The sequence below is a fragment of the Pteropus medius genome, unplaced genomic scaffold (assembly GCF_902729225.1).
Source record: "Pteropus medius unplaced genomic scaffold, Ma_sr-lr_union100, whole genome shotgun sequence".
NCBI classification, from domain to species: Eukaryota; Metazoa; Chordata; class Mammalia; order Chiroptera; family Pteropodidae; genus Pteropus; species Pteropus medius.
The window spans coordinates 16642970-16668447 of record NW_024354911.1 but is presented as its reverse complement, the minus strand read 5'-3'; the positions used below and the strand labels follow the sequence as shown (position 1 = coordinate 16668447).

Genomic DNA, 25478 nt, shown 5'->3' with positions numbered 1-25478 from the left:
AGGTTTGGCACCAGATGGCTAATACTATACATAAATCCTTGGTTAAAAAAATCCATGTGTCAAGTAACGATATCTACAATAGCTGTCAATTCAATCTGAGAATCCTAATCAGGTAGGATATTCTGTGATCAAAACCCTATAGCTGACCTAAGAAAGGCGAAGTTACCAGAGTTTTACTGTGAACACTGCTGACAGTAGCAACAGAGACCACTCATCAAGCTAATCAGTGTGCTATTCACTTTATCTATGTAATTTTAATTTAATTATGAAAACAGTCCTATGAGGTAAATATTACAAATCTCAGTGGTGAAATTCACGTAGTCATCAGTTTTTAACATTTTGCCATTTTTTTTCTCTCTCTCTCTCCATACATGTGTGTGTATAAAACAGGAATATTTTGCTGACTCACTTGATATTAAGTTGAAGACATCATGACACTTCATCCCTAAATACTTCAGTGTATAGCTCAAGAATAAGGCCATTCTCCAACATAACCAAATGCCATCATTTCATTCATGAAATTCAGCATTGATACAATAAGATCTAATATTCAGTCCACATTCAAATTGCCCCATTTGTCCCGATAACATCCTTTGTAGTTTGTTTGCTGTATCCAGTACCACAGATTACATTCAATCGTCATTCCCTTTGGTGTCCCTTAATCTAAGAGAGCTCCCAGACCTTTTATTTGGTCCTTCAAGAAATTGACCTTTTTGAAGACAGACGGGTTGTTTGTAGAATGTCCCATGATTTGAATATGACTGATTGGTTCCTTAAAAATTTTCAGGTTAACTATAAATTTTTGATAAAAATACTATGTAGGCAATGTTGTGTTCTTTACACACACCACATGAGGAAGCACACGATGTCACTCTGTGCCATTTCAAGTGGGCAAAGCTATAGATTCTAATGCTCTCCAGTATCAGAGAAGTGGGCTATTTTGAAAGCATCTAACTCATTAAAATGCAAATCCAGCATTAATCAGGTTAGTAACCATTCACTCAGCATTTATTTCTTGTCATACCTTGAGAACACATGCTTCCTAATTTACAACTCCCCTTCAATTAGGGAAATAAGTGTTTTCTTATTTCTGACAGGTTTTACATCAAGGAGAATTGCTCCCGGTTCGGATAATATGTGTGCACAGCATCACTCACTCTTCCCTTCCATGTGCCCATTGCCAGCAGCACACAAGGGGAGAACCCAGCAGACCAGACCACATAAAACTGTGTTAACTGGAGAAGGCTAAGAAAGAGATGAAGCCAAATCTGAAATATGATCCCTGGCTACTCAATCATTTCCATTTTATTTTACCTAATGAGGCAGGAGTTAAAGTGCTGACCTGATCAGAGTCAGATGGAAGCCTTAGAGAAGCGGGACCCCCACTGCCCTCCTGTCCCGACACCCTTTGTTACCTCCAAGTGAGCTGAGACCAGGCTGTGAACCATGTAAATAGAAGGCTTCCAGGTTAATGAAAAGCTTCAGCACCATTCAGAAATCTGGACAGCGGGTCATGCCGTCTCCTAATCCAAAGAAACTTCATGCAGCTCAGTAATAAAGTTTAATGAATGCTGGTCATTTTGAATCATGAGCCTGAGAGCCTAGCCAAGGGCTAATAGTTTCCTTACAGAATCTTTACTTTAGCTGGAACACAACAAGTATTTGAAAGCTGCATGGGAAGCCAGAGTCATACATGAAATGCAATATTCCATATGCCCAAATCCAAGGGGAAGTTTTTGAAAAGGGCAGTAAACATTCCTCACAAGCTGATGTTTTTATTAGGTGATGGCATGCTTTGTGCGGCATTTCATTAATTAGCTGCAAAAAGAACTTTCTTTCAACGCCATGTCAGATTTGACCTATTGTAATCACGTAAACACAGTACAAAGCCAGCCTACGAAGTAGCTTCTCCAACTTGCTAGGGGCATCTGCATATAAGGCAAGCTAATAATTTAACAAAAACTGACCCTGGAAAAATTCACATCTCCCAGAGAATCAAGCATGGATTTGTTTTATATTAATTTTAAAATCTGACCCTCCTAACTGCCTAGAAGAGCAACATAGAAATGGATGGATTTCCAAAGAAACTAAGCATCATTTTCAGAGTGTGTGAAAAACCCATACAAAAAAATGTAAAGATCAAATGCAACTTTCACATGGATGGATGTAAACCTTACATCCTTGAAGTTTTTTTAAAATGTAGTAGAAATTACATTCCAGTTACCTAGTACATGAACTTCGATATGTCATAAGTCAAATCATATTCTAAAAATGTTCTTGCTTACACACAGGAGAAATCTAAAATGCGCCAAACCATGTATGGGGCACTGGGATTTTCAGGAATGCAGAGAACTTTTCCACATTTAAAAGTGCCTCAAATTGAACTATTTCAAATAAAACTTGTGTAGAAAAATATGATACAGTTGATGGCCAAGTTACCATATTTGCCTCAAAACTCTTTCAAAAAATAGGATTTGCTATTGGCTTCTCTCTATTCTTATAAAACAATTAGCTAGGATTCTAGAAATTCTCTTGACAGGGAAGTCTGGGAATTCAGTATAAATATGAATTTGAAGATTTATGGGGCGAAATATTGTGATTACATATCGGCGCTTCTCCAGTTTTCCAGAGATCATAATTTCTGCCTCTGTTTATTATTCAGTTTATGGTTGGAGCATAACAGATGATTCATTTTTAATGTGATAAATGTTTGGGGGTTTGTTTGAGGGAAATAAAAGTTTATAGTTCAGCACTGGACAAGGATAGTAAACTGGAGTGTAAGGCAATATATTTCTAAAACATGGTGATTAGGATATTTATTTGCTCCTTTATACCCAGGGCTCCAGTGAAGAGTGACTGATAGTGTTTGCTTTTAAACTCCAAACCACATTACTCCGCTTTGCAACTTAGTGAACTTTCTAGAAGGAATTTCAATTTTCTTGAAAAATTCAAACTACTACTTTCTAATTGTGAAAAGAATTTGTAATTCCTTATATATAGACAGCACTTGCTAAACTATACAGAGCGTTCAGGCAGCAAGATGTAATGAAAACAAAGTATCCCAGACCCAGAAGAATTTACAGTTCATGAAAAAAAATAATAATGCTTAGAAACACATAATAGTCTCTGTATTTGGATTACCTCTACATTAAGCCAGATTTTTGTTTAACTCATGTATTCATCTATCCATCCATTCATTCAACAGAAATTTATTGAGCACATACTAAATGTCCAACACAGTTCTAAGACTAGTGACACAGGAGTGAACAAGACAAAGTCTGTGGCCCCAGTGAGTTTACATTCTAGGGAGAGAGATGAACAATAAACCAACAGATAAATATATATACGGGTCCTAATCCCTTTCCGCAGTTCCCAAATCCAAACACTGAAAACATCCCCGAACCATGATTTTCCCTCTAAGATTATGGCAAACTAATTTGGTGGCAAAACCTTACCTGAAAAAGAAGTGAGGCTATCTGTAGTTTTTATTCCATTCAGTGTGACTGTGTATGTGTTCAGCTGCAGAATTACTGTGTTCGATTAGAGAGTGGTGCCCCAGACCCTCCTGAGGTGTTCGCAATACAAACAATACGTAAGTGTACTTATATAAAATACAAAACATTCTGAATTCTGAAACATATATGTCCCTGAGTTTTTAAAAAGCTTTACTGAGGTATAATTGATAAAGAACGGCACATATTTAATGTATACAATTTGATGAGTGTGAACATAGATAAACATCCATGATACTATCAGTGCAATCAAGGTAACAGACGCATCCAACTCCAACACCTCCTAGAGTGTCTGTGTGTCTTTTTATAATTTTTGTGACAAGAACGTTTAACATGATATCTACCCTCTTTTGAATTGCATAACTATGTTGTTAACTACAGGCACCATGTTGTAGAGCAGATACCTTGATCTTATTTATATAGCATAGTTGAAATTTTATACCGATTGAACAACACCCTATTTTCCCCACCTCGTAGCCCCTGACAACCACTATTGTATTCTCTGCTTCTGTGAATTTGACTGTTTTGGATACCTCATGCAAGCAGAATCATACAGTATTTGTCCTTATGTGACTGGCTTATTTCACTTAGCACAATAACCTTCGGGTTCATCCACATTATTGCGAATGGCAGGATTACCTTCTTTTTTAAAGCTAAATAACATTCCATTGTATCTATATACCTCATTTTCTTTATCTAGTCGTCTGTTGGTAGACACTTCATTTGGTTCCATTTCTTCGCTTTTGTGAACAATGCTACAATAAAAATGGGAGTGCCAGTATCTTTTCGAGATCCCGATTTCAATTCTTTTGTATATAAAACCAGAAATGAGACTGCTAGATCATAAGATAGTTTTATTTTTAATCTTTTTGAGTAGCTTCCATACTTTTTTCCATAGCAGCTGCATCGTTTTACATCCCATCAACAATGTACAAATTTTGGTTAAGGAATTCAGATCTGTATACCATAGCATCAGGGAGTGAATGAATAGATGCATGGATAAGTAAGCAGATGTTTAGAAATTTTTTTTTTCAAATGAATTTGATAATTCTATTAAAATATGCAGCCATCAGTAGATTTATACATTTTGCAATGCCTGGAAACTAAAGCCAGGTTATTCAGTAATTACTGGTCCTAACATTCATTAGTTCATTTACTATATCTACTTTTGTCTTTTGAGGAGACTAAAATGACTACGGCATAGTCTTCATCTTTGTAAACTACAATCTACTAGGAGAAATAGATATGGAAACAGAAGAATATTACGCACTGTGACAAATGCTTCAATCACTTTATTATGCTTGGGAGAATTGGGCAGAGGAGGTGACATTCGAGGAGTACTGAAAGATGAGTAGGTGTTTGCCAAACAGAGAAGGTAAGAGGGGACCCTCCGGGAGGTGGATTTCAGGCATGGCATGTTTGAGCAAAAGGTGAGAGGTCACTGTGGCAGTAGCAGAGGGTGCACAGGAGTAGAAAGCTATGAAAGGTGGAAAAGACTGGAGCCATAAGAAGGCCTGTCTGTGGCTTTGCAAAGGAGCTTAGATGTTTTTTACCGGATGTTTTCAGGCATGGAGGTAAATGAAACACTCGGCTTTTTGCTTTATTTTTTGTTTCAGGAAGAAAACCTCTGGAAGCAGTACAAGGTTAGGTTTGAATAGGGACCAAGAGTGAAAGGCAGGCCTTTGGAAAGTGGTGATAAAGGCTTAACTGAGGCATGGGCTGTATGGAAGGAGGGCAGATTTAGGAGGCATTCCTAGGCAGACCCAAAAGGTGTGTGCCCAATGGATGTGTGCAGTGAGGAAGAGAGAAGAGTCAGGGTATCTAAGCTGGAGGACTAACTAGAGGAAAACACCATAAATTGAGATAATCATAAAGTATTGCTAAATATGACCCATCAACCCCTATGTGTTCTCCTTCTTAACACCCCCCACCTCAAAAGGTCAACAATATTCTGTTTTACACAACTGTGTACCCTATTCATAAAGCACAATAAGATTAGAAATTTTTTTCTTGTACTAAGGACTTTCCAGTGGGACAAGCAAAAGAATTAGACATTAAGTATATTCTCCATACTGTCCAGGCCCAGATTTGTTTCCAGTGTCAATAAATCATCATAATTAACAACCTTTCAACTGAATGGATCCCAAAGCACTTTCGGAATTATGCAACTCTGGAGGTGAATTGCCTCAGCTGTCCAACAGCTGTCAGCAGCACTCTGCCACGGGGACAAAAAAGGAGGGAGGATGCAGAATCTCCATGGAACTCCCTGCAGCATTTAGGTTTGTGGAATGCAACTCCCCAAAACGGAACTTGGCCCAGAACAGTCTCGTCTACTCTTGGTAGAAATGCAGTAAAGCCATTTTTATCCTCAAATAGTCAACAGATTTCTCTTTCTTACAAAAGATTCCCGTGAATGGAATCAATACCAGTCCTTTGCCTAAGAAAATCAGTTATATATTTCAAATTACATTTCTTATTTTGGCAATGGCTTTCTTAATAGTTGATTAGGGCATGGTGGGGTTAAGCAGAACCTCATTTCTTTTTCATATATTAAGAGATCAATAAACAATTGTGGAATTGAATTAAATCAAGCTGTCTAGAATCTCATGTCCTCAAATCCGCTGTTTTTGTTGTTGTTGTTGTTTTGTTTTGTTTTTAAATTGGGGGATTTTCGAAGGGCCATCTTTATAACCTGATTAAATTCTAACTTTTGATTTTTCTCCCTGTTAGTTCAGGCCCAGCTGATCACAGTAAACCCCTAGATTATTCTCTTAATTCTGTGCTTTTCCAACTGAGGAAAGCAGGAGACTTGCAAAGTTGCAAAATCAACATTGTGAATATTCTTGGAGCTCCCAATTTATTGTAAAATGTGAGATAAATACAAAAATTGATATAAAGTATAATGTAACATTAAAATAAATTTTAAAGATAATACGGAAGTTTGAGTTTGCCATGGCTACACAGGTACATCCTTAGATAGTTCTCCTCTTATTCCCCCCGTCCCCATCTGCCCATCTGTATTTGCGCTCTTTCATTTGATATGGAGAGGATTTTAGTGAATAATTTTAGGAGACACTACTATAATAAGTACTTTTATTTTTAAAGCATGGCTCTTTTGGATAGCAGAGGGATGAATTACACATTTCTGAAATGACATTCTGATTCAACAAATCTGATGTTATGGAAATAACTGTGATGAAAATGGCTTAGATATGTTTCATAATAAGCAAAAACTATAACTGTGAGTTTGAAAATAATCCAAAACAATCTAACTGCAGTTGACATAAATTATTTCGCCAATACCACTCTAGAGGGAGAAGTAAGAACTTGGTTCTTTCCATATGAATTTAATGAAACGAAAGTTTCTGGATTGTCTATCATGTACAAAACACTCAGCTAATAACTCTAAGGGATATGAAGTGAAATAAGGAAGAAACAGTATTTCTAAAGCATTGGGCTATGCTAATATTTGGGACAACCTATCCATATCTCTGGTTGATCTTGAAAAATCAGTTACCAAGAGGTTATTTCCTGCTAAAACTCACGTTGGAACTATAATGGACTCATCAAGACCTGTTATTTTGGTCAGCTAATTTTTGAGAATCAAGGGTTTAGACTTTTATTTTTTTCCCCTCTTTAATCCCGCCCCACCACCACCACCACTTCCACCCCTGACCCATGGATGTTGCCATTTCCCCTTAAGAATTGGATCTCTGAAGGAAGGTCATCTCCTCCCACACGCTCGCAGCGTGCAAAACAGAAGTGCTAACCACTACACTATGGAGCCACCCCTCCAGGGGCTTAGACTTTTGAAGAACTTGCACTTAATTTTACTTCCAACTACTTGTTAATTCGCTGGTTAATTAATTAATTAATTAATCTATCCAGTAGTTCAAATTTTCATTGCTCTCCAGTTATGTACCAGTCTCCGGGGATCGAGTGAATGATACATATCTCCTATAGACAGAGAACTTTCAGTCCCATCTGGATATAGGTAAATGAACATGTAATTAGCAATAAGTTGTATATGAAGTGCTGTAATAAGGGAAAGTTGGGGGGTGGGGCACACAGAAGCAGGTGAGTATGTGACCCTGACACATGAGGGAGAGAAGGCCTCACAAAGGAAGTGAGGTGTTAAGGACCTAAAGGATGAGGAACTAGCCAAGAGAAAGAGAAAGGAAAGAGGTAAGGTAGAAGACTATTCCAGACAGAACAAAGAAAGGCAGAGCGAAATAAGAGAGTGGTATTTGAGCAGAGTTCAGGAAGGGAGAATGGCAGAAGAGGAGGAAAAAGCATGCGGGGGCCAGATGTGATAGCCCTGTAAGAAGGGTTGTGGAGCATGGGCTTTATCCTGAGGGTGAAGGGGATCTGAGCCCCAAAGATTGGAGAGGAGCCTGAACTTCCTCTAAGCAGATGTCATCCTGACTCCCTGGCTCAGAAAGCAAACAAGATATGCATGCGTGCTTGCCATCATACCAATCCATATTTGCAGAGAAGTAATGCTATCAACGACTGACTCTGTCAGAAACTGTGTGGCATTTTAATACATCATGGCATCTAATACGACTATATCGTTAGGTGGACATCACGACCTCTGTGTTACAAATTAGAAAACTGGGCATCAGTTAAGTAACTGGCCAGTTCATACTGTTAGTAAGTCATAGAGTCAGGACTCAAACCCAGGCCTGTCTTGTTCTAAAACTAAAATTCTTTCCATACCCTAGCTTGCCAGCTACATAAAGCAGTAGAAGATGAAAGAAAGGTTCTGCCAGCAGTCTCTCTTAAGAAAAATGCTTGTGATCACAGATAGCTATTTAATCAGAACTCAAATTTGCCTACATTTTCTTTCAATCCCTCACAAACGATGTTCACCAGGGTACCTTGTAAGCACACTGGAAAACTGAATAATAGTTTATTGCTTTGTTATAACATATGACTTTTTCCACATTACCTGTACTCTCCAGGCATCTGACAGAACCATAGCACAGGGCGCAAAAGCCTACTAAAGTCTCTGAATAGATTTTAGCACCATTCTGCCAAAAAGGAGAGCAGGGATTCAGCATCTATTTAGGAAGCAATATTTTGGTCTTGATTATGCTCCACAGGACTCCTGCATTTACTACTAGAAATTCAGACTTAATGCATAATACAGAGAGTACACAGAGGGACCACGGCAGGTGACAGAGAATCCTGTTTTCTCCACTGATTCTTTCCCATTGGCTTAAGATTGTGACATTGTACAGTCTTCTTTAAATAAAAGATACAATTTAAGATTTTAAAGTACAGCGTATGCTCTGTGCAGGGAATTGCTTGGTATCTCTATTTAAAGGAAAATATTATAATTATGAACAAGCTAACAGACGTTGGAGTCATTAATCGTTTATTAAACTTACTCTTTACCATGTACAAAATAAAGGAGGTAAGATAACCTGGGAGCCATATGTGTCACATGATTTGTTAGGGTCCAATCACACCTAATTTCAGTGGCTGAAGAAAAAGAGGCAAGCAATTAAGGGAGAGTTTGGTCAGCTTCTGTTCAACCAAGGACGGAAGCCTGCACAGCTGGAGACAATTCTGAGCAAATTGATCAGAATTCCTTTACCTTAACTAGAGCTTGGCTAACAAGTTGATACCTACGCGTTTCTATAATCAAGCAGCAAGAATTTAAGAACTCAGGAGGCAAGTCACCTCGGCATATTCAATAGCTCTTACCCATGTCATTTTAAGGAACAAGGACACCTGTTAGTTCGAGACGAGACAGACTATATTTTATGAATAACATAATTTGCTTGGCAACAAAATGCTCAATCTGGTGTTAGGAGAACACCAGATGAATGTGGCTGATTGTAAAATAAACTAATAAACTAGACAAAAAATGGGGACTGGAAAAATTATGAAAACTATTCGTTTCAATGGCATAATATTTGGATATTTGAAATGTTGGATCTCCTATAAAAAAAAAGTGGAACTTACATTTTAAAGTGTGTCCTCCAAATGAGCAGCTAAGAGTCTTCTCTGAGTTGTTAATCCCCAGAATCCCAGGAAGGGTTGCTTTATATAGACTGATGTTTGCTTGCTCCCTTACTTGCCAACATGATGACCACATCCAAAAACAAAGTCTTTTCCTGAGACAGATCAGCTACTTTAAGGAAGTTTCCCTAATTCCTAAATAATGAACATGGTACTCTGGAAAGACACCAAGCATATTAAACACTTGGAGGAGTTAGTGAAAACACTGTTCCATGTTTTTTAAATAATAAAATAGGTCTACCTCCCCACCAGCTTATGATTATTTTTGCAGTTGCAGACTTTAACTCGAAGCCAAAAAGTACTGGAAACACATACTCATTGCTATCCAAATGAGCATGCTGTGTATCCTTTCTTCTACTGCATGGAGCAGGAAGAGCCTACCAAGCAAAACCACCTACACACAGAACAACAACAAAAATGATGATAAGGTTTCATCTGTGTCCACCGCCAGCAAAAGTGAACCTGCATAGTTTGCTTTAGCATAGAAACACTCTTCCTCGATTCTACATCTTTTCCTAACTATACCATTGCCATTTGGGGGGGGGGGGAGGAGGGAACAACTAACAATTAGACACACCTGCTTAAAGTGCCCTGTGCTCTGTTCACACTTCATGGTGTATCTTAAAGTGACAGCATATTAAAATGTCAATGCAATTCCTGTGCATTATGCAGCTATCACAGCTGAAAGTACGATTAGAGTTCCTAGCACTGTGTAACTGGACTTGACTCGTTTAGAGTGCCAAAAATCATATATTACATGAAATATGTAATTTTTACAAGATATGAAAACTTAGAAAAATGGAAATGTACTTTCACATAAACTTATAAATTCCTATTGGCTTTTTTGTTTGTATGTTAAGAATACAGTCATTGTATTCTCTGGGAGCATACTGTCATGTGTTAGGCATAATACATAAAATTTTGGATAAGGAAATTGTCGCTCTAATATTCCCAAGACAAACACACAGCTAACCATATTCAGTTTTAAATATATATATTAAAAAACCATACAGGAAACACTCCTAAAACTTTATACAGAAACTAAATATACTGAATTTAAATATAATGAATATCATAAACATGAAATGGGATCAAATTGCTTCCATGCACTGAAAAAGAAAAATTGTAAATCTTTTAGAACACATATCCCTGGTAATAAATTGTGACATTCTTATTGTGAAAAATAAGAATAAAGTATTTATACTGTAAGATTATCTCAGTAGCCAAAATAAAATAGAATATTACAAGGGAATTTGGCACTAAAACCAAAATAACAGTTGTTCAAGGAGAAATAGTACGATTAAATTGTTCATTTAAAAACTAATGATAAGATATAAATCACATATTCCAGATAAATGTTTTGGCAGGGCTCTGCTTCCACTAAAATCTCCCAAGGATAACCCTAAAATTGCAAAATCTGAGAAGCTGAGTGAATGTAGTATTTAAGTAAAGCATTTCACAGCAGATTGCACACTTCTCAGAAAAACGCTGCACTATTTCACTTTATCAACCTCTTACAGACAAACACTTAGCCTTCTCTGAAGTATGGTGTGGCTAGGACACACTGTTTCTGTTTTTTTTTTATTTTATTTTTTTCTAGCTAAGCATTCATTTCCAACTTCTAGAAGTCATTTCGTAACTTGCTAAGCAGCTCCAGGACCAGGCCGATTCCCTCAACTCTCAAGACTCCTGCTCCCAGCTCAGGTCATCAGACCCAGTTCCTGTGTGGGGCCTGGCTGCTATCTCACTCTTGAGAAGGCCCTTCCACTGCCTATTTGGACATGCAAACATGCGCTTACTCCATTAAACAATAGGTTATACAAGAAAATACACTTTGATGGCTTCAGTTGCTCTAGCTTGGCTACCGGTTCTGCTGGACCATTGACAAATGCCACAGCTTTTAATGGTCTGATCCCTGGGACTTTAATCAGCCAACACCCTATTTTTCAGAGGTCTTAGGTGTCCTCTGAGACATTCCAACAAACACTGCTGCGTTATGCATCTAGTGCTTTTGTTCCACTTGGATTAGAGAGCACAGTCCATATACTGTCTCTTTTTCCCACTTTTATACAAAAGTAGGAAAGTGAAAATCCTTTACGCTATAGAAACCAGAAGTATACATATAAGTGTTCTTTTCAACTCAGGTTTGGCAACTGGTAGATTGATGTGACCTGTATACATTTAAAGCAATAGTTAAAGCTGAGGTATATCATTCCTTTACTCATTCCTTCGGTTAGCACTTACATAGTATCTATTTGGTACCAGGTGCAACACTAGATGCTAGGAGTACAAATATAAATGTGACATGAACTCATATTTTAACAAAAGGAACTATAAAAATCTAATAACACTATGGTGTGAAACATACATATTAATACACATTATACACACACATACACACACACGCATTTTTACACAGTGTTAGAGAAAGGAATGGTTAATTCCATCTGGAGATGTAGAAGACGATTCATAGAAGCAGTCATATATGAGTTGAGTCTTGAAAGATGAGAGAATTTCCCCAAGGAAAAGCTGGATGAGAGTAATCATTGCAAATATAAATAGTGTATATAGTGCTTAACACAGAAAATTAAAGATGGGAGGAAGAAGGCTTAAAACAATATAACTTCCTCGTCTGTACCTACCTCACCACTGGCGGGTCAAGTACCAACCCAGAAAGGTCCAATGTCTAGAGGCAGACTGCTTACGTTTGAATCCTGGCTATCTCCTTCGCTCACTTCTTGACCTCTCTAAGTTCTAGGTACCTCATCTGTAAAATGGGGATAATAATAGTACTTCCTCCATGGGCTTGTTGGAGGGATTAAAACAGATACCATGGTAAAGAACTATATATAGTAGTAAATGCTTGATAAGGCTTATGATTTCTATTACTATTATCAAAAATTATGTGTACTTACAGGTCATGTTTGGGAAATACTAAATGATAGTCTTGTGCAGATATAATGTATGTGCAGCAGAATTAGCAGATATAGTGGATTCTGAAAAGGGATAGGTTGGGGTCCTCCCCAAAAGGCCTGATGTCATGCTAAGGAGTCTGGACTTAATCTTATCAACCAAGGGGAACCATGGATGGTTATAATAGTCAGTCAAGAAACTTCTATTGGGTATAGGAGGATGATTGGTGTCTTTTGTACTTTTATAGGGCATGTGGCAGGTGATGTACTTTGCCATCCTTGAAAACTATCATGGGAGAGTGGCGGTAGCAGTTTGCCTGAGGTGCAGGCAATAAGGGGGTGGCTTGTCTGGATAAAATTTAAAAAAATTTTAGATTGCTTTTTATTATCACTATGTCCTCACAATTATGAAAAATGTCAGTGATAAAATATGTTCTCCTATGCTGGGCAAGCCACTCCCTCAGTATTCCATGGCTTGGTGGTTTGTTTTGTGAAATCTGAGAATTAACAAGAACACAGAAGCTGGGTGCCCATCAGTACTTCCTGAAGTTTAGGCACAGGTTAATTCAGGAGCAGGAAACAGGCCTAAGAAGCAAACAGCCAAACAGAAAGTTTTAGTGGGGCCAAGTAGCTAGGGAAAGTTTGGGGCATCTCTCGAGGAAAACAGGTCAAAGGTGGAGGCACCATCAAAGGGATCTTGGGGAAAAGAGGTCAAATGACATTAGATGATAGGCAATGAAGAGGGAGATATAGACACAGAGAAGGCTTAAAACAATATAGCTTCCTCCACTGTAGCTACCTCTCCGTTGGTAAGTCGACTGCCAATTGAGAAAGGTCCAGCCTGGTAGTTTCCAGGAACACGAGCATCAATAGCACCTTGTCAGAAATGCAAATTATCGATCCCCCTGACCCAGAAAGCTGAATCAGTAACTCTGGGGCAGGGCCCAACCCTGTGTGTTTTAACCAGCTCTCCAGGTGATTGTGACACAGCCTAAAGTTTGAGAACCACAAATCTCCCCACCTGTGGAGTAACTCCCTAAATATATACAGTACCATATCTTCTGGGTCATGATATCATATTCTGATGCTTCTCTGATATTTGTGCCATTTGTCACCTATCAATATGTATGCCTATTATACCTGAGACCAGTGGATTGATTTCTTTGTTTAACTGAGGAGTGGAGGGTGATTTTGTCCCCCAGGGGGACAAAATATTTGGCAATGTATGGAAACATTTTTGGTTGCCATACTGCGAGGAAGGTACTATTGGCATTGAGCAAGTAGAGGCCATAGATGCTGCTAAAACATCCTACAAAGCCCAGGACAGACCACAACAAAGAATCAGGCAGCCCGAAGTGTCAATAGAGCCGAGGCTGAGAAACTGTGGTTCCCCTTACAAAGAAAGAGGCTTCATAAGGATCCTTATTAAGTTGGGGGAAGGGGAAAGCAAGGCGGGAAAGTCGACATCCAATCTGCTGTCTTTGAACACAAATCTCCACTCATGTGGTGAGGAATGTTTACCAATTGGTGACTGACTCTGTTTATTGTTGGTCCGTAAAGGAAGTAGGAGCTTTATGACCCTAACCAGGAACTGCTGGCTTTGTTTGCTCTCCCTCTCTTGAGCTTGTCCTTCTGTATATTGTTTCTACCCTGACTTCATTCTTTGATTCCAAAGAGGTCAGGCCAGCCCTGATCTGGATCTCAAGCTAAGGCTTGAGTCCTGGCTGCTCAAACATGGCTTGTAGGAAGAGAGAGGGGGTGGGGGGAGGGCATTTTGGAGACTGCTCCAGTTCCCCGTTCTAGTAAAGTGAGGCCTGGGGGGGCAACCTCACTGAAATGCTGAAGCCAAGATATTCTCCTTCCTTAAAGCAGGAGAAGCCAGTGGAAACAGGGCCGCTGGCACCAGTTTAGAGAGCTCTCTGTAGCTAGTTAGGGCTGTGCCAGACATGGGTGGTGGCCAACATGTGGAAGCCCTGGGATGGACCCTCACACCCTTGCACACTTTTGGTACAGCAGAGGTGGGCACACAGGGCCATTTATTGAGTGAATTCACCTACTGGGCTTAATTGTGGGGTAGAGGCACAGGAAGGAGAAAGACCTATGGAGATTGGAAGTTGGGCACTGGAAGCATGTCCCACACAGAAAATGTGGAATCAGATGTAAAGAACAAGTGAGAGTCACAAATATTTGGCTTGTTTTCTCGTAATTTGGGAGAGGCTTGTTCACTGCGCCGACCAAGGACGCTTGCTGCTGGTGCAAAAATCCATTTAATTCCTGTGAACGACTCTTGGCATCTTTTCTCACGATGATTTTTACAGCCCTCTCATTTCCACGGGGTCTTTTCACATTTACCACTGTTTGATGACTCTACGATGCACTCCAGTAGCTAAATGGAATACAGTTCTATTTTAATTTTCAAGGAAGTTCTTTGTATTTAAAGTCTAAAGTGTGCTTTATCTTCTGCCAGGGGCTTGGATCTGCTTGGGTTTGGGACTCCAGATTTCTTGTTATCAACTGCCGTGGAGGTGAGCAATCTGGAGTGCTCTCTGCAGGACAGGACCAATGCTGGATACTCACTTCCTAAGAGACTCCAAGCGAGTGAGAGGCCCTCCAATGGAAACACCTTTCAGGCACCTCCATGGGAGTCTCTATTTAAACAGGTGACCTTGTGGAGAGAGGCTCCAGATCCCATTACTGACTGCCCGGCTAGAGGCAGATTTGTTTTTTATGAGCTCTCAAGGCACACATTGCGGACCGGGCATAAATATGGAGAAAACTCACGGAGACCTTGCTCCTTTTGCACAGAATGTAAAGAAAAGAAAATGATGCAGAGGCTTTTAGAGAGTGACTACCTGTCAGTTGAAGGGCCAGAGAGCAAAGTGGTCACCATTCAATTAAAGTTTTAAATTTACTTTATCTAGGGGGATAAAAAAGGGGATCAGATATTTCAGCCCTCCTGCTTCCTTTGGGGAATGGTGAAAAGAGGGAAACAGCTGCTTGTATACGAAGCAGTTTAAGGGTCAAATATTGCTCTGCCCAGCGGTGCTGACATCACTTAACTCTCCCCAGGAGAGGGGCACTGGCTTCATTTTCTGGGCTCGCCGACCACAGGTCAGAAGATGGACCGGTTGCAGCTCCCATTTTTGTTTCTCTTCGAGCACCTACGAGGTCAACAACTGCAAGTGATCGTTGCAATCAAGACAAAAACTTTGTTTTCATTGGCTTTTTCAAGGAGAAATTTTTTTTCACAATTTATGAAAACGCAATGTAGCCAGAAAGTTAAAATACGAATGTGAGTTTCGAACTTTGCATAGTCATTAGACTAATCATTAGTCATCTGTGGTTGACAAGGAGGGTTATAATTTGACACCTGGCAAAAATCAGGCAGATTTCAGAGAATTTAGAGCTGGGAAATGAGATGGAAAAAACACCCTCTTTTTCACTAGGAGGTCCCATGAAGTAACATTTGCAAACCACTTTTCTCTCCACAGAAGTGAACAGCCCCGTGATTCAGGGCTGTGATGTCTCTCCATCTCTGACTGCTGGACCTCCTCCCAATCTCCTCCCAGAGCCTTGTAAGCACTGGCCAAAGTTATCGGCTCAGAAGGTTCCCAGAAGTGAAACTCTGGGAGTCGACAGAAAGACAGAAATAACTTCTCAACCTGATGCTTAAGCAACAAGAGACCACCAGAAAGTTTCAGTGTCAATTCTGAAAATATTTTCTGAAATATCATAGAGCCATGGGAGAAAAAAGTTTTAGGATGACAGCATCCTTAGCTCCTAACTTCTCCATAAAATTCCAGATTTTCTTCTCTCCACTATGACCATTTTCTTTTGTGTAATGTGATCAAAATATTGAACCCTGAGTTTGTATTTTCTGATCCCTGACCTCTCACAGGTGTTCTGGCTCATTTCCTGAGAGTTATGTTTGATTTGGGAATGCTTCTTTCTTTTCTCCTGTTCCCTTGTTACAGTTTGAAACCTGGAACACCCGCACACAAGACCCTGCCTATCTCCCTGTGCTACCCAAAAAGCACTCTTAAATGTTCTCTCGGAACTTGGCAAGCATCTGGACAGGGACAGTTTTCTCACACTCTGGGAAATCAAAATGTAAAACAATAGTTCTTTTCCAATTCTTCAACCTGAGGATAAATTTCGGGGTCATTTCTTTCTCCTTTTATTTTTTCTATTTAAAACTCACAACGTCTCCATTTTAGTACTAAAAGAAAATCAAATAAATAATCTACTTAAGTTTTCAGTATGTAACAAGGAAACAGAAATGCTAATTTAGAATTCTTTAGGACCAAACATCAGCATAAATCCAAAAATGATTCCAAGATTATTGCTTCAGAAGCAGTGATTAACATTTTCAGAATAAATCTCTCCCTTTCCCTCCCCTTCTCCCCACCTCCTCTCAGTTTGCAGGAGACTAGAAAATATTACTTTTGGAAGTCATGCATTATTTTTGTTTTGAAATAAAGTTAGAGGCCTGCTTGACACTACTACTCTACTAATCCTAGTTGTCTTTGAAAAAAGCTTAAACTACCTAACAAATTCTGATTTTAAAAAAGATATTGCTATGTCTTTTAATTCAATAAGAGTTAGGCCAATTACTGTGCTAATAAAAAGAGCTACCTTGAGGAATGCAACAGGCTCTGCCTACTCTACCTGGCATTATTTATTTATTTATTTTTTAAAAGCTAGGCTTATGAATTATGTAGCTAAAAATAAGATATTGTATACACTAAAAACATTCACTTAAGAAGGATCCAGGCTGGCCTCATGAGGCCCCTCTATCACCAGTATCATGGTCACCACCCAGGAGAATGAGTCCTTCTCATCCTAGTCTAGTGGGTGGGTGGGTGGGTGGTAGGTATCCATGCATTGGACTGGAAGAAACAGGCTAGGATCTTGGCAGAGAAGAAGAGACAGGACTGAGAGAGGCTCAATGATCCTGGGTTGAAACAACAATTTCTCCGTGTGCCAATACTCTTCTAGACGCTGCATACATACATCAGTGAACAAAAGAAAGACGGCCCTTTGCTTTTAGAATCCTACATTCCAGTGGAGGTGGGCAAGTAATGAGTACACAAATAAATCAACTTGACAAGATCGGAAGACTAGGGCAAAGATAGGGTAATGAGAAAGAGAGAAACACAGGACACCACTTTAGATGAGTCGGGCCGGGGAAAACTCACAGGGGGTGACAACAGAGCTGAGGTATGAGGGCTGAGAAGGAGCCAGTTATTCCAGGAGAAAGGGAGACCAAGCACACAGGTCCCGAGACTGGAGAGAGCATGGCATTTTCAAGGAATAGAGAAATCACATTGCTGGATGTGTACTGAGATGACATTATTTTTAAGCAATGAAATCATGGCTTTGGAAACACAAGGTATCAAATTGGGAGAAGCCTCGTAGATCATTCAAAGGTAAACTCTTAATTGCCAGGTGAGGCATCAAGTCTCAGACTAATTCTGTTGATTGACAGAGCTGGGGTTAAGAGTGCTGAACTAGAATGCTGGTCTCCCGTCTTCATCTTTCTGCATGACGACCCATTGCCTCTGAGGTGATGTGTTCGTCACATTCTCACCTTGACACTGAAAGTATGTCTACAAAGAAACTATCTCTGTTAACCTGTGCTTTTGGAATGAAAATGGGTCAGAATTCTAACTAGTTCCCACTTTGACCATCTTAAAAATAAATCAATACTTTGGTGTACTTGTTACTGTCAGAATTTAAAAGGATACAAATACAAGGATAACTTAAATTCTAAAGCCTATTTTTTCTTTGAGTATTTAGCATGGCTGAATTAGATCTGATAGTGAGATGTTTACCATGATATATTGTTTTTTCATAAAAAAGAGAAATGCATATCCCAGATAGATTTTGATGACCAAAAATTGAGGCTATTCAGTTTAATTTTGGATTGTTTTTTGCTATAAATGGAAAGCATGTAACCTATTAGGTACTCTAAAAGTTTCACTGGAGAAAATATTATTCAATAACCCCCAAATGGGAAAATTTTCTTCTGTAGGAACTTGGCCCAGAATATGTAGAGTTGCATCTAGAGACTGTACAGCTCTATTTATCATCTTGCAAACTTCTTCATTATGTCAAAACTAAATCTCAGCTGCACCCTGACTGCACAGCAAAAACAACACAGGCTATTTTAGCCATCTCCACAAGAATATTTTGAGAATTAATTGATTTTCCAGGAATGTTAAACAGTATTATCAATTTTTGGTCAAGGTTCACAATTATATTATATTATCGGCTTAGATTTTATGTTTGTCTAAAGAAATTTATGGTTTTTACTTGTTTCACAAAGAGGAAAAACAATCTTCTAGAATATCCATGATAACCATAGTTTTAAGCCGTGCTACAATTCCAACAATTTAGATTTCATTAGGCTTGATTCCCACTATACACTCAACTCAAAAGCAGCTTTCCCATGGGCAAGGCCTGAAATTCTAAGGTCCAGCTCACAGTTAGTTTTCTCTTCTAGAGCAGCCTCTTTCTCAACACTTAATAAGTTTTCTCACGCTACAGGAAAAGCCCAGCTAAGTATCCTAAAGTGTTTACTCCCTGGCACATGACTTTTAAGGACTATTCCAGCCTTTTTGAGACAAGCACCTGCTTTTTTTTTTTTTAATAGACACAGCAGAGGAGCAGGCACCCCTGGATAAGATGATTTTATTCTCACTAGTAGCAGATTGCTTAACCTAAAACTCATTTAAAATAAAATAATTACTATAGTCAAATAAACAGCAAACGTATTTAACTTTCACTTTATTCTTGAATTTAGAGCTAGAGTTTATCTCAAATAGCCTTTGAATAGCCACTGAAAATAGACATGTATTAGTTCCAAATCCACTCCCTAACCTATACTTAAAATAGAAGATTATCTGAGAAAAGTTTATGATTGCATAAAAAAACTTAGAAAAATATCCCATTTGTTTTAAATTCAAAATAATCCTAAATCAGTTCATTTTACCACATATTTTATAGTCATATTAAATTCTAATAACCCCAAATTAGACTCTAAGCCATGGCTAATGTAAAATATTTCTTTCCAGGAGAACCTGTGATAGGCATTGACTAAATAAGTAGACTAATGGAGTTGCTGAAACTTTAAAAGCAGTTAACATAGCACTCTGGATGGACCAGGGGGTGGTGACAGTCTTTATTCTGATGCTCAGTTTAGAATTTACTTTCCCCATGACAATGATAAGAAAATCATTTAAGAATTATTTACCTTTCAGCTTAAAAAAAAAAAAAAGTCTGGAGAAGCCCATTGAGAGGCATGAAGAATGCATAGTTTAATATAATACCGTATATTAACTATATTAAAATAAAAGAATAATGAATAGGTGCTTTTCCTTCTCATGCTGCAGGCTGAGATCATTGTAGAAGTCTTTGCAGTTAAGCAGAAGAAAGAGAGAGGTATCAAAACAGAACATACCTTGTGTTATTAGCTAAGGGATAATCTTCTAACTTGTTTAATTATTTGAGGAATAACAGCTACTGTACTTTAAACAAACACTAAATCTTTAAAAATTTAGAACAAAACACAATTTAAGGATAGATTAAACACATTACAAAGGTTCCACAATGTGAGTCATAAAAATGGCATGGTCCTCTAGGGAGTGATTTTAGAAAGAATTCTATTTGAAAAAGAAAGAAAAGANCCTGGATAAGATGATTTTATTCTCACTAGTAGCAGATTGCTTAACCTAAAACTCATTTAAAATAAAATAATTACTATAGTCAAATAAACAGCAAACGTATTTAACTTTCACTTTATTCTTGAATTTAGAGCTAGAGTTTATCTCAAATAGCCTTTGAATAGCCACTGAAAATAGACATGTATTAGTTCCAAATCCACTCCCTAACCTATACTTAAAATAGAAGATTATCTGAGAAAAGTTTATGATTGCATAAAAAAACTTAGAAAAATATCCCATTTGTTTTAAATTCAAAATAATCCTAAATCAGTTCATTTTACCACATATTTTATAGTCATATTAAATTCTAATAACCCCAAATTAGACTCTAAGCCATGGCTAATGTAAAATATTTCTTTCCAGGAGAACCTGTGATGGGCATTGACTAAATAAGTAGACTAATGGAGTTGCTGAAACTTTAAAAGCAGTTAACATAGCACTCTGGATGGACCTGGGGGTGGTGACAGTCTTTATTCTGATGCTCAGTTTAGAATTTACTTTCCCCATGACAATGATAAGAAAATCATTTAAGAATTATTTACCTTTCAGCTTAAAAAAAAAAAAAAAAGTCTGAAGCCCATTACAGAGAGAGGCATGAAAGAATGCATAGTTTAATATAATACCCAAATATAATAACTATATTAAATCAGAATAATGAATAAAGTTAGCACTTTCCTTCTCTATGCTACAGGCTGAGATCATTATAAAATCTTCTGGTTCATGAAAGAAAAGAGAATTATCAAACAAGACTTTATCTCTGTATTTATTATATTCTGGGATCAATATGTGCATGTTTTCAATTATTGAGAATAACAATACTACTATTACTTTAAACAAACATATAAATCTTTAAAATTCGTGGTCATAACACCTAAATTCGGGATCAGGTCAAGCTTAAAACTAAAGTTCCCTAATGTAGAGGTCATATAAAAATATCTTTGCTCGTCCTCAGATGATTTAGAAAAAGATCTATTTGGAAAAGAAAGAAAAAGAAAAGAAAGAGAGAGAGAGAGAGAGAAGAGAGAGAGAGAGAAGAGGGAGAAGAAAAAAAGAAAAGAAGAAAAGAAAAGAAAGAAAGAAAAGAAAAGAAAAAGAAGAAAGAAGAAAAGAAGAAAAAAAGAAAAGAAAGAAGAAAAGAAGAAAGAAAAAGAAAAAAGAAAAGAAGAAGAAAAGAAAGAGAAAGAAAGAAAGAAAGAAAGAAAGAAAAAAGAAAGAAAGAAAAAGAAAGAGAAAGAAAGAAAGAAAGAAAGAAAAGAAAAAGAAAGGAAGAAAAAAATTTAGAAACAACAGTTCAAGATTATAAAGTGAGTTACAGTTCATTTAACATAATAGAACTTGGCTATTTTACGTGAGAGAAACTGACTGGGTTTTTTTTTTAAAAATTTAATTTTATTATTAGTTTCAGTATACAGTACTTTGGTTAGACATTTATATAGTTTATAAAAACAATCCCCCTAAGTGCTCTTTCTCTCCTCTGGCTCTCCACCTAGACATTACATTAATGCTGACTGCATTCCCTATGCTGTGCTCCCCATCCCCGTGACCATCTATCAACTACGAATTTGTACTTGGGATTTTTTTTTAAATATAGAATTTTCTCCTGATTAATAAATCTGAGAAATAATTTTAGCCTATAGATAGCAAGATTATTCTGCATAAGATCTTTAAGACTGATTTCTACCCCCAGTGCCTCAGAGCAACATGTCCTTATGTGTCCTCTCATTCTATTTCCTCCTCATCACTACTGGGTCACTGGAGAGATGATTAAAATTGTTCAGTAGCAGCAAAGGCTGACATGCATGGAGCACTCTCCATGGATAAGGAGACAATTGCAACCGACTCAGCCTAGGACTTGACCTATGTTCCATGGGGAGGATCACCAAATATGAAGGAGTGACAAGACTTTCTATTAGGGATGTTTCTGAGCTTTCCACAGTTCTGATATAACCCCTGTTCACCCAAAGAGAGGCAGAACATTGTCAAAGTAAAAATCCCAGAAACAATATTAATGATATCTCTTCATGGGGTCATGGCCATCATCCCAAAATCCTCTGCCTTTCTCCAGAAAGTCGCACCTATCTAGAATGTAGACATGCAGCATTCTTAACAGTACACAGAATGGGATCATTTTCTCTAGTTTTAGGGTCATGTGTAGGTTATATTAGTCTTTTGAATTAAATCACTATACAAATTTGGGACCTTTTAAAGTCTGCCATGAACTCATTGGCAATAATTAATTTAATTTGTAATAAGCATTTAGGTGGGAGCAAATGTCATTTTAAAGCACACATTTTATTCACTTAACACACTCACTGCAGCCCTAAGATGTGCCAAGCAGAACATAGTTAATTGTCACCTCTATTATTTCCAAATATATTATCCAATTTGTGTACCATTTTATTTGATCATGTTAATAAATAAAATCTCTAATGATGACTGTATGGAAAATAATGACAAAATCAATGCAGAGTTGCAGTGTGCCCACAACCCAGTACTTCCTTGCTTTGGCTCAGCAACTTAGAAAGACATTTCAATTAAATAAAACAAATCTCAGAGAAACCCTAATATAGTCATGCAAGTACAGAAGAAAATTTGAAGTTATACTCATATGTATTTGGGAAAATTGTAACCATTTCATACCATTATATATTTGCCATTGATTGCTTTAGCTACATGACAAAAAATATATAGTTTATAAAAATGTGGTTCTACTTCTTTCTTATTTTACTTCAGATACCTTCTCTCCATGATTAGAAATAAGCCATGACAGTAGTAGAGCCCTGAATTGCCATGGATGGTGAGAAGTTAGACATAACCATGGTCTAACTGTGAATGTGATATTAATGTTTTATATCATGGACAAATAATTAGCATAAGGAAATAACCTTCTCAGCTGATCCATTAATATTTTTTGTTAATCTTATATTCTCTACTGCCTCCACTCTGTAGTCCATCCTAAACTTTCCCCATTGTTCTCTCCCCATTTAAAAAGGAACCTTTTCTTTTATTTATAAAAAGGATCTATTGAGGAAAAACATTCTTCATTCCTTTGTTTCCATCCTGCTGTTCTGTTGGCCCTAATGGCTGCTCAATGCCCCCTGTCCAACCTCTAAATCAAGTTCATGGTTGTTCCCCCACATCTCGCCACAAAGGAAGGCTGTAGATGTTACTCAGGCCTTGGCTCTTTGCTGTCTGCTAGGCTCCCCACAAAACAGCCTTTTACCATAGCCCATCCTCAGATTTCTTTTTATTAAAGTTTGTGGTGGGCCTATGCCTCTAAATCATTTTTACCCATCAGAGCCATTTACCTTCCCTCATAACAACCAATACTCACTCTTCTCCCATCTTCTGGCATTGATTTTTGTCCCTGTAATCTCACTCTGTAGGACAAAATGTGTTTTTTCTGGCTGTAGATAATATATTCCCATATCGCTCTCACTAACCACAGAATGAGCTCTGCAAGGAAACCTCTGCCCTTCTACTTCCATTCATTGCTAAATGAAAACAAGGAGAACCTCAGGTTAATGAGATGTTTAAAACACACACACACACACACACACACACACACAGAAATTCTTTACATGAAGATGTTTTACACAGCTGCCTATAGGGTGTTCAGCAATAGTTTCTAAAGGCTGACCAGTGACCAGTCTGGGCTCGCTGCTCAAGATTCACCCAGGAGGTAAATATTGGTAGGCTCCACCCCCTGAGTTTCTGAACCAGTAGGTCTGGGGCTTGGGGGTCACCTACAGAGAGTGTAAATCAATCTCAACAGCTTGAGTAAAAAGCCCCATAAGCTCATATAAAACAACACGCGGATGCCAAGTTTTTAACCCGTGTAAATCTTTAGAATTCACACAGTGATTAATATGTTTTGAGAGAAGTATGATAAGACATTTTCAGTGCAAGTTAAGTCCTGATGGGAGGAAGGAGGAAAGCCAGGGTATGTACTGGCCACTCACCAACAGCCTATAACTATATGTCTATAAGGAGTTGTGAGAGTGCCTCTCCCCTCTTGCCTTCCCTGGCACCCACCAGAAGACATGCCTTGCAGCTCTTTGACAGGACACACTTTTAAAAGATCGGTTCTTACAGGATCAGTAATTAATTTACTTTGTACCTGATTTATGCCCCTTTCAAAAATGAAACGAAACAAAAGTCATGAAAAATGAGTTGGGGTGAAGCAGAATGAATACCTCAGTAATTCTCTCTTCCTGAAGCACAATGAGCCATTTCCTTTCCTGGAAATAAAAATGTAAGCTAAAATCCCCTTGGACTGTGACTTCGATGAATCTCTGGGGCTTCCGAATGCCATTTTCCCCATACAGGTACAAACCTTCAAATGCATACGTTATAAAATTTCCTCCCACCTAGGACCCTGTTTATTTACAACTGTCACCCCATTCTAGGCAAGAGTATTCTTCTTACTAAGGAACCACTAGACCACCTCTCCTTCCTCTTAAAGAATTCCTTTCCCATTGCACTTCCGGCCTGTGCTGTTTATTTGCTCAGGTAACCACTAGCCACATGTGGCTTTGAGCATTTGAAATGTGACTGATTAGTCAATATTGAGATGTCCTCTAAGTGTAAAATATGCACCAGAAATTTCAAGAATTGAGCATAAAAAAGAATGTGAAATATCTCATTAATAATTTTTACACTGGTTAACACGTTGCTATGATAATTTGGGGGTCTACAGGGATAAATAAGATATATCATTAAATTTAATTTTACCTGTTTCTTTTCACATTTTAAAATATGGCTCTTAGGAAATGTAAAATTACACACGTGTCATGCATTTTATTTCGATTTGCCAGTATAGTCCTAGATGAAGTCCAGAATTTTACTTTCTGTGTCAAAGTTTGTCAAACTTGCTCCTTTGGCAACTACAATCCCTTGCGCTGGTTCAGTCCACCCACCTCTCATCTTGGCACACGTAGTAGAAACCCTTGCACGTCACTCTTCCCCAATCCAATCTCTGAAACTCCACCACAAGCTTGAGATGATTTTGCCCACCGCCCTATCAATTACTTTATCCCTTTCTATTCCAACAGATTCTCACTATCCACCTCTTTCATGAAATCTTACAATTTTTAATGAAGACAACACAACTGCATATGGGTCACTTTCTAGACATTCTTTTCTGTCCATATAACTCATAGGGCTATTATTTTTTAGTTTTACCAAATATTCATTTATTCGATGGCATTCACTGGGCACCTCCAGGAGTCCAGGCACTGTGCTAGCCATGGGGGTTACCTCAGCACACAGTCCTAAAATAAAGCATGAAATGATGTCAA

The 25478-nt window shown here is 38.1% G+C and overlaps 1 protein-coding gene across 4 annotated transcripts in view; it reads right to left on the bottom strand.

Annotated features, from left to right (window-relative positions):
- The window catches only part of SLC25A21 (solute carrier family 25 member 21), a 445505-nt gene that overhangs the window by 142542 nt on the left and 277485 nt on the right, over positions 1-25478 (bottom strand). The window contains exon 5 of one of the 4 annotated variants that reach the window (XM_039856525.1): positions 25363-25451. The exons of the other annotated variants lie outside the window; for them this stretch is intronic. Coding sequence (XP_039712459.1) covers positions 25363-25373 — 11 coding nt within the window. The 5' untranslated portion in view covers positions 25374-25451. The remainder of the gene's footprint in view (positions 1-25362; positions 25452-25478) is intronic. 4 annotated transcript variants of the gene reach the window in all.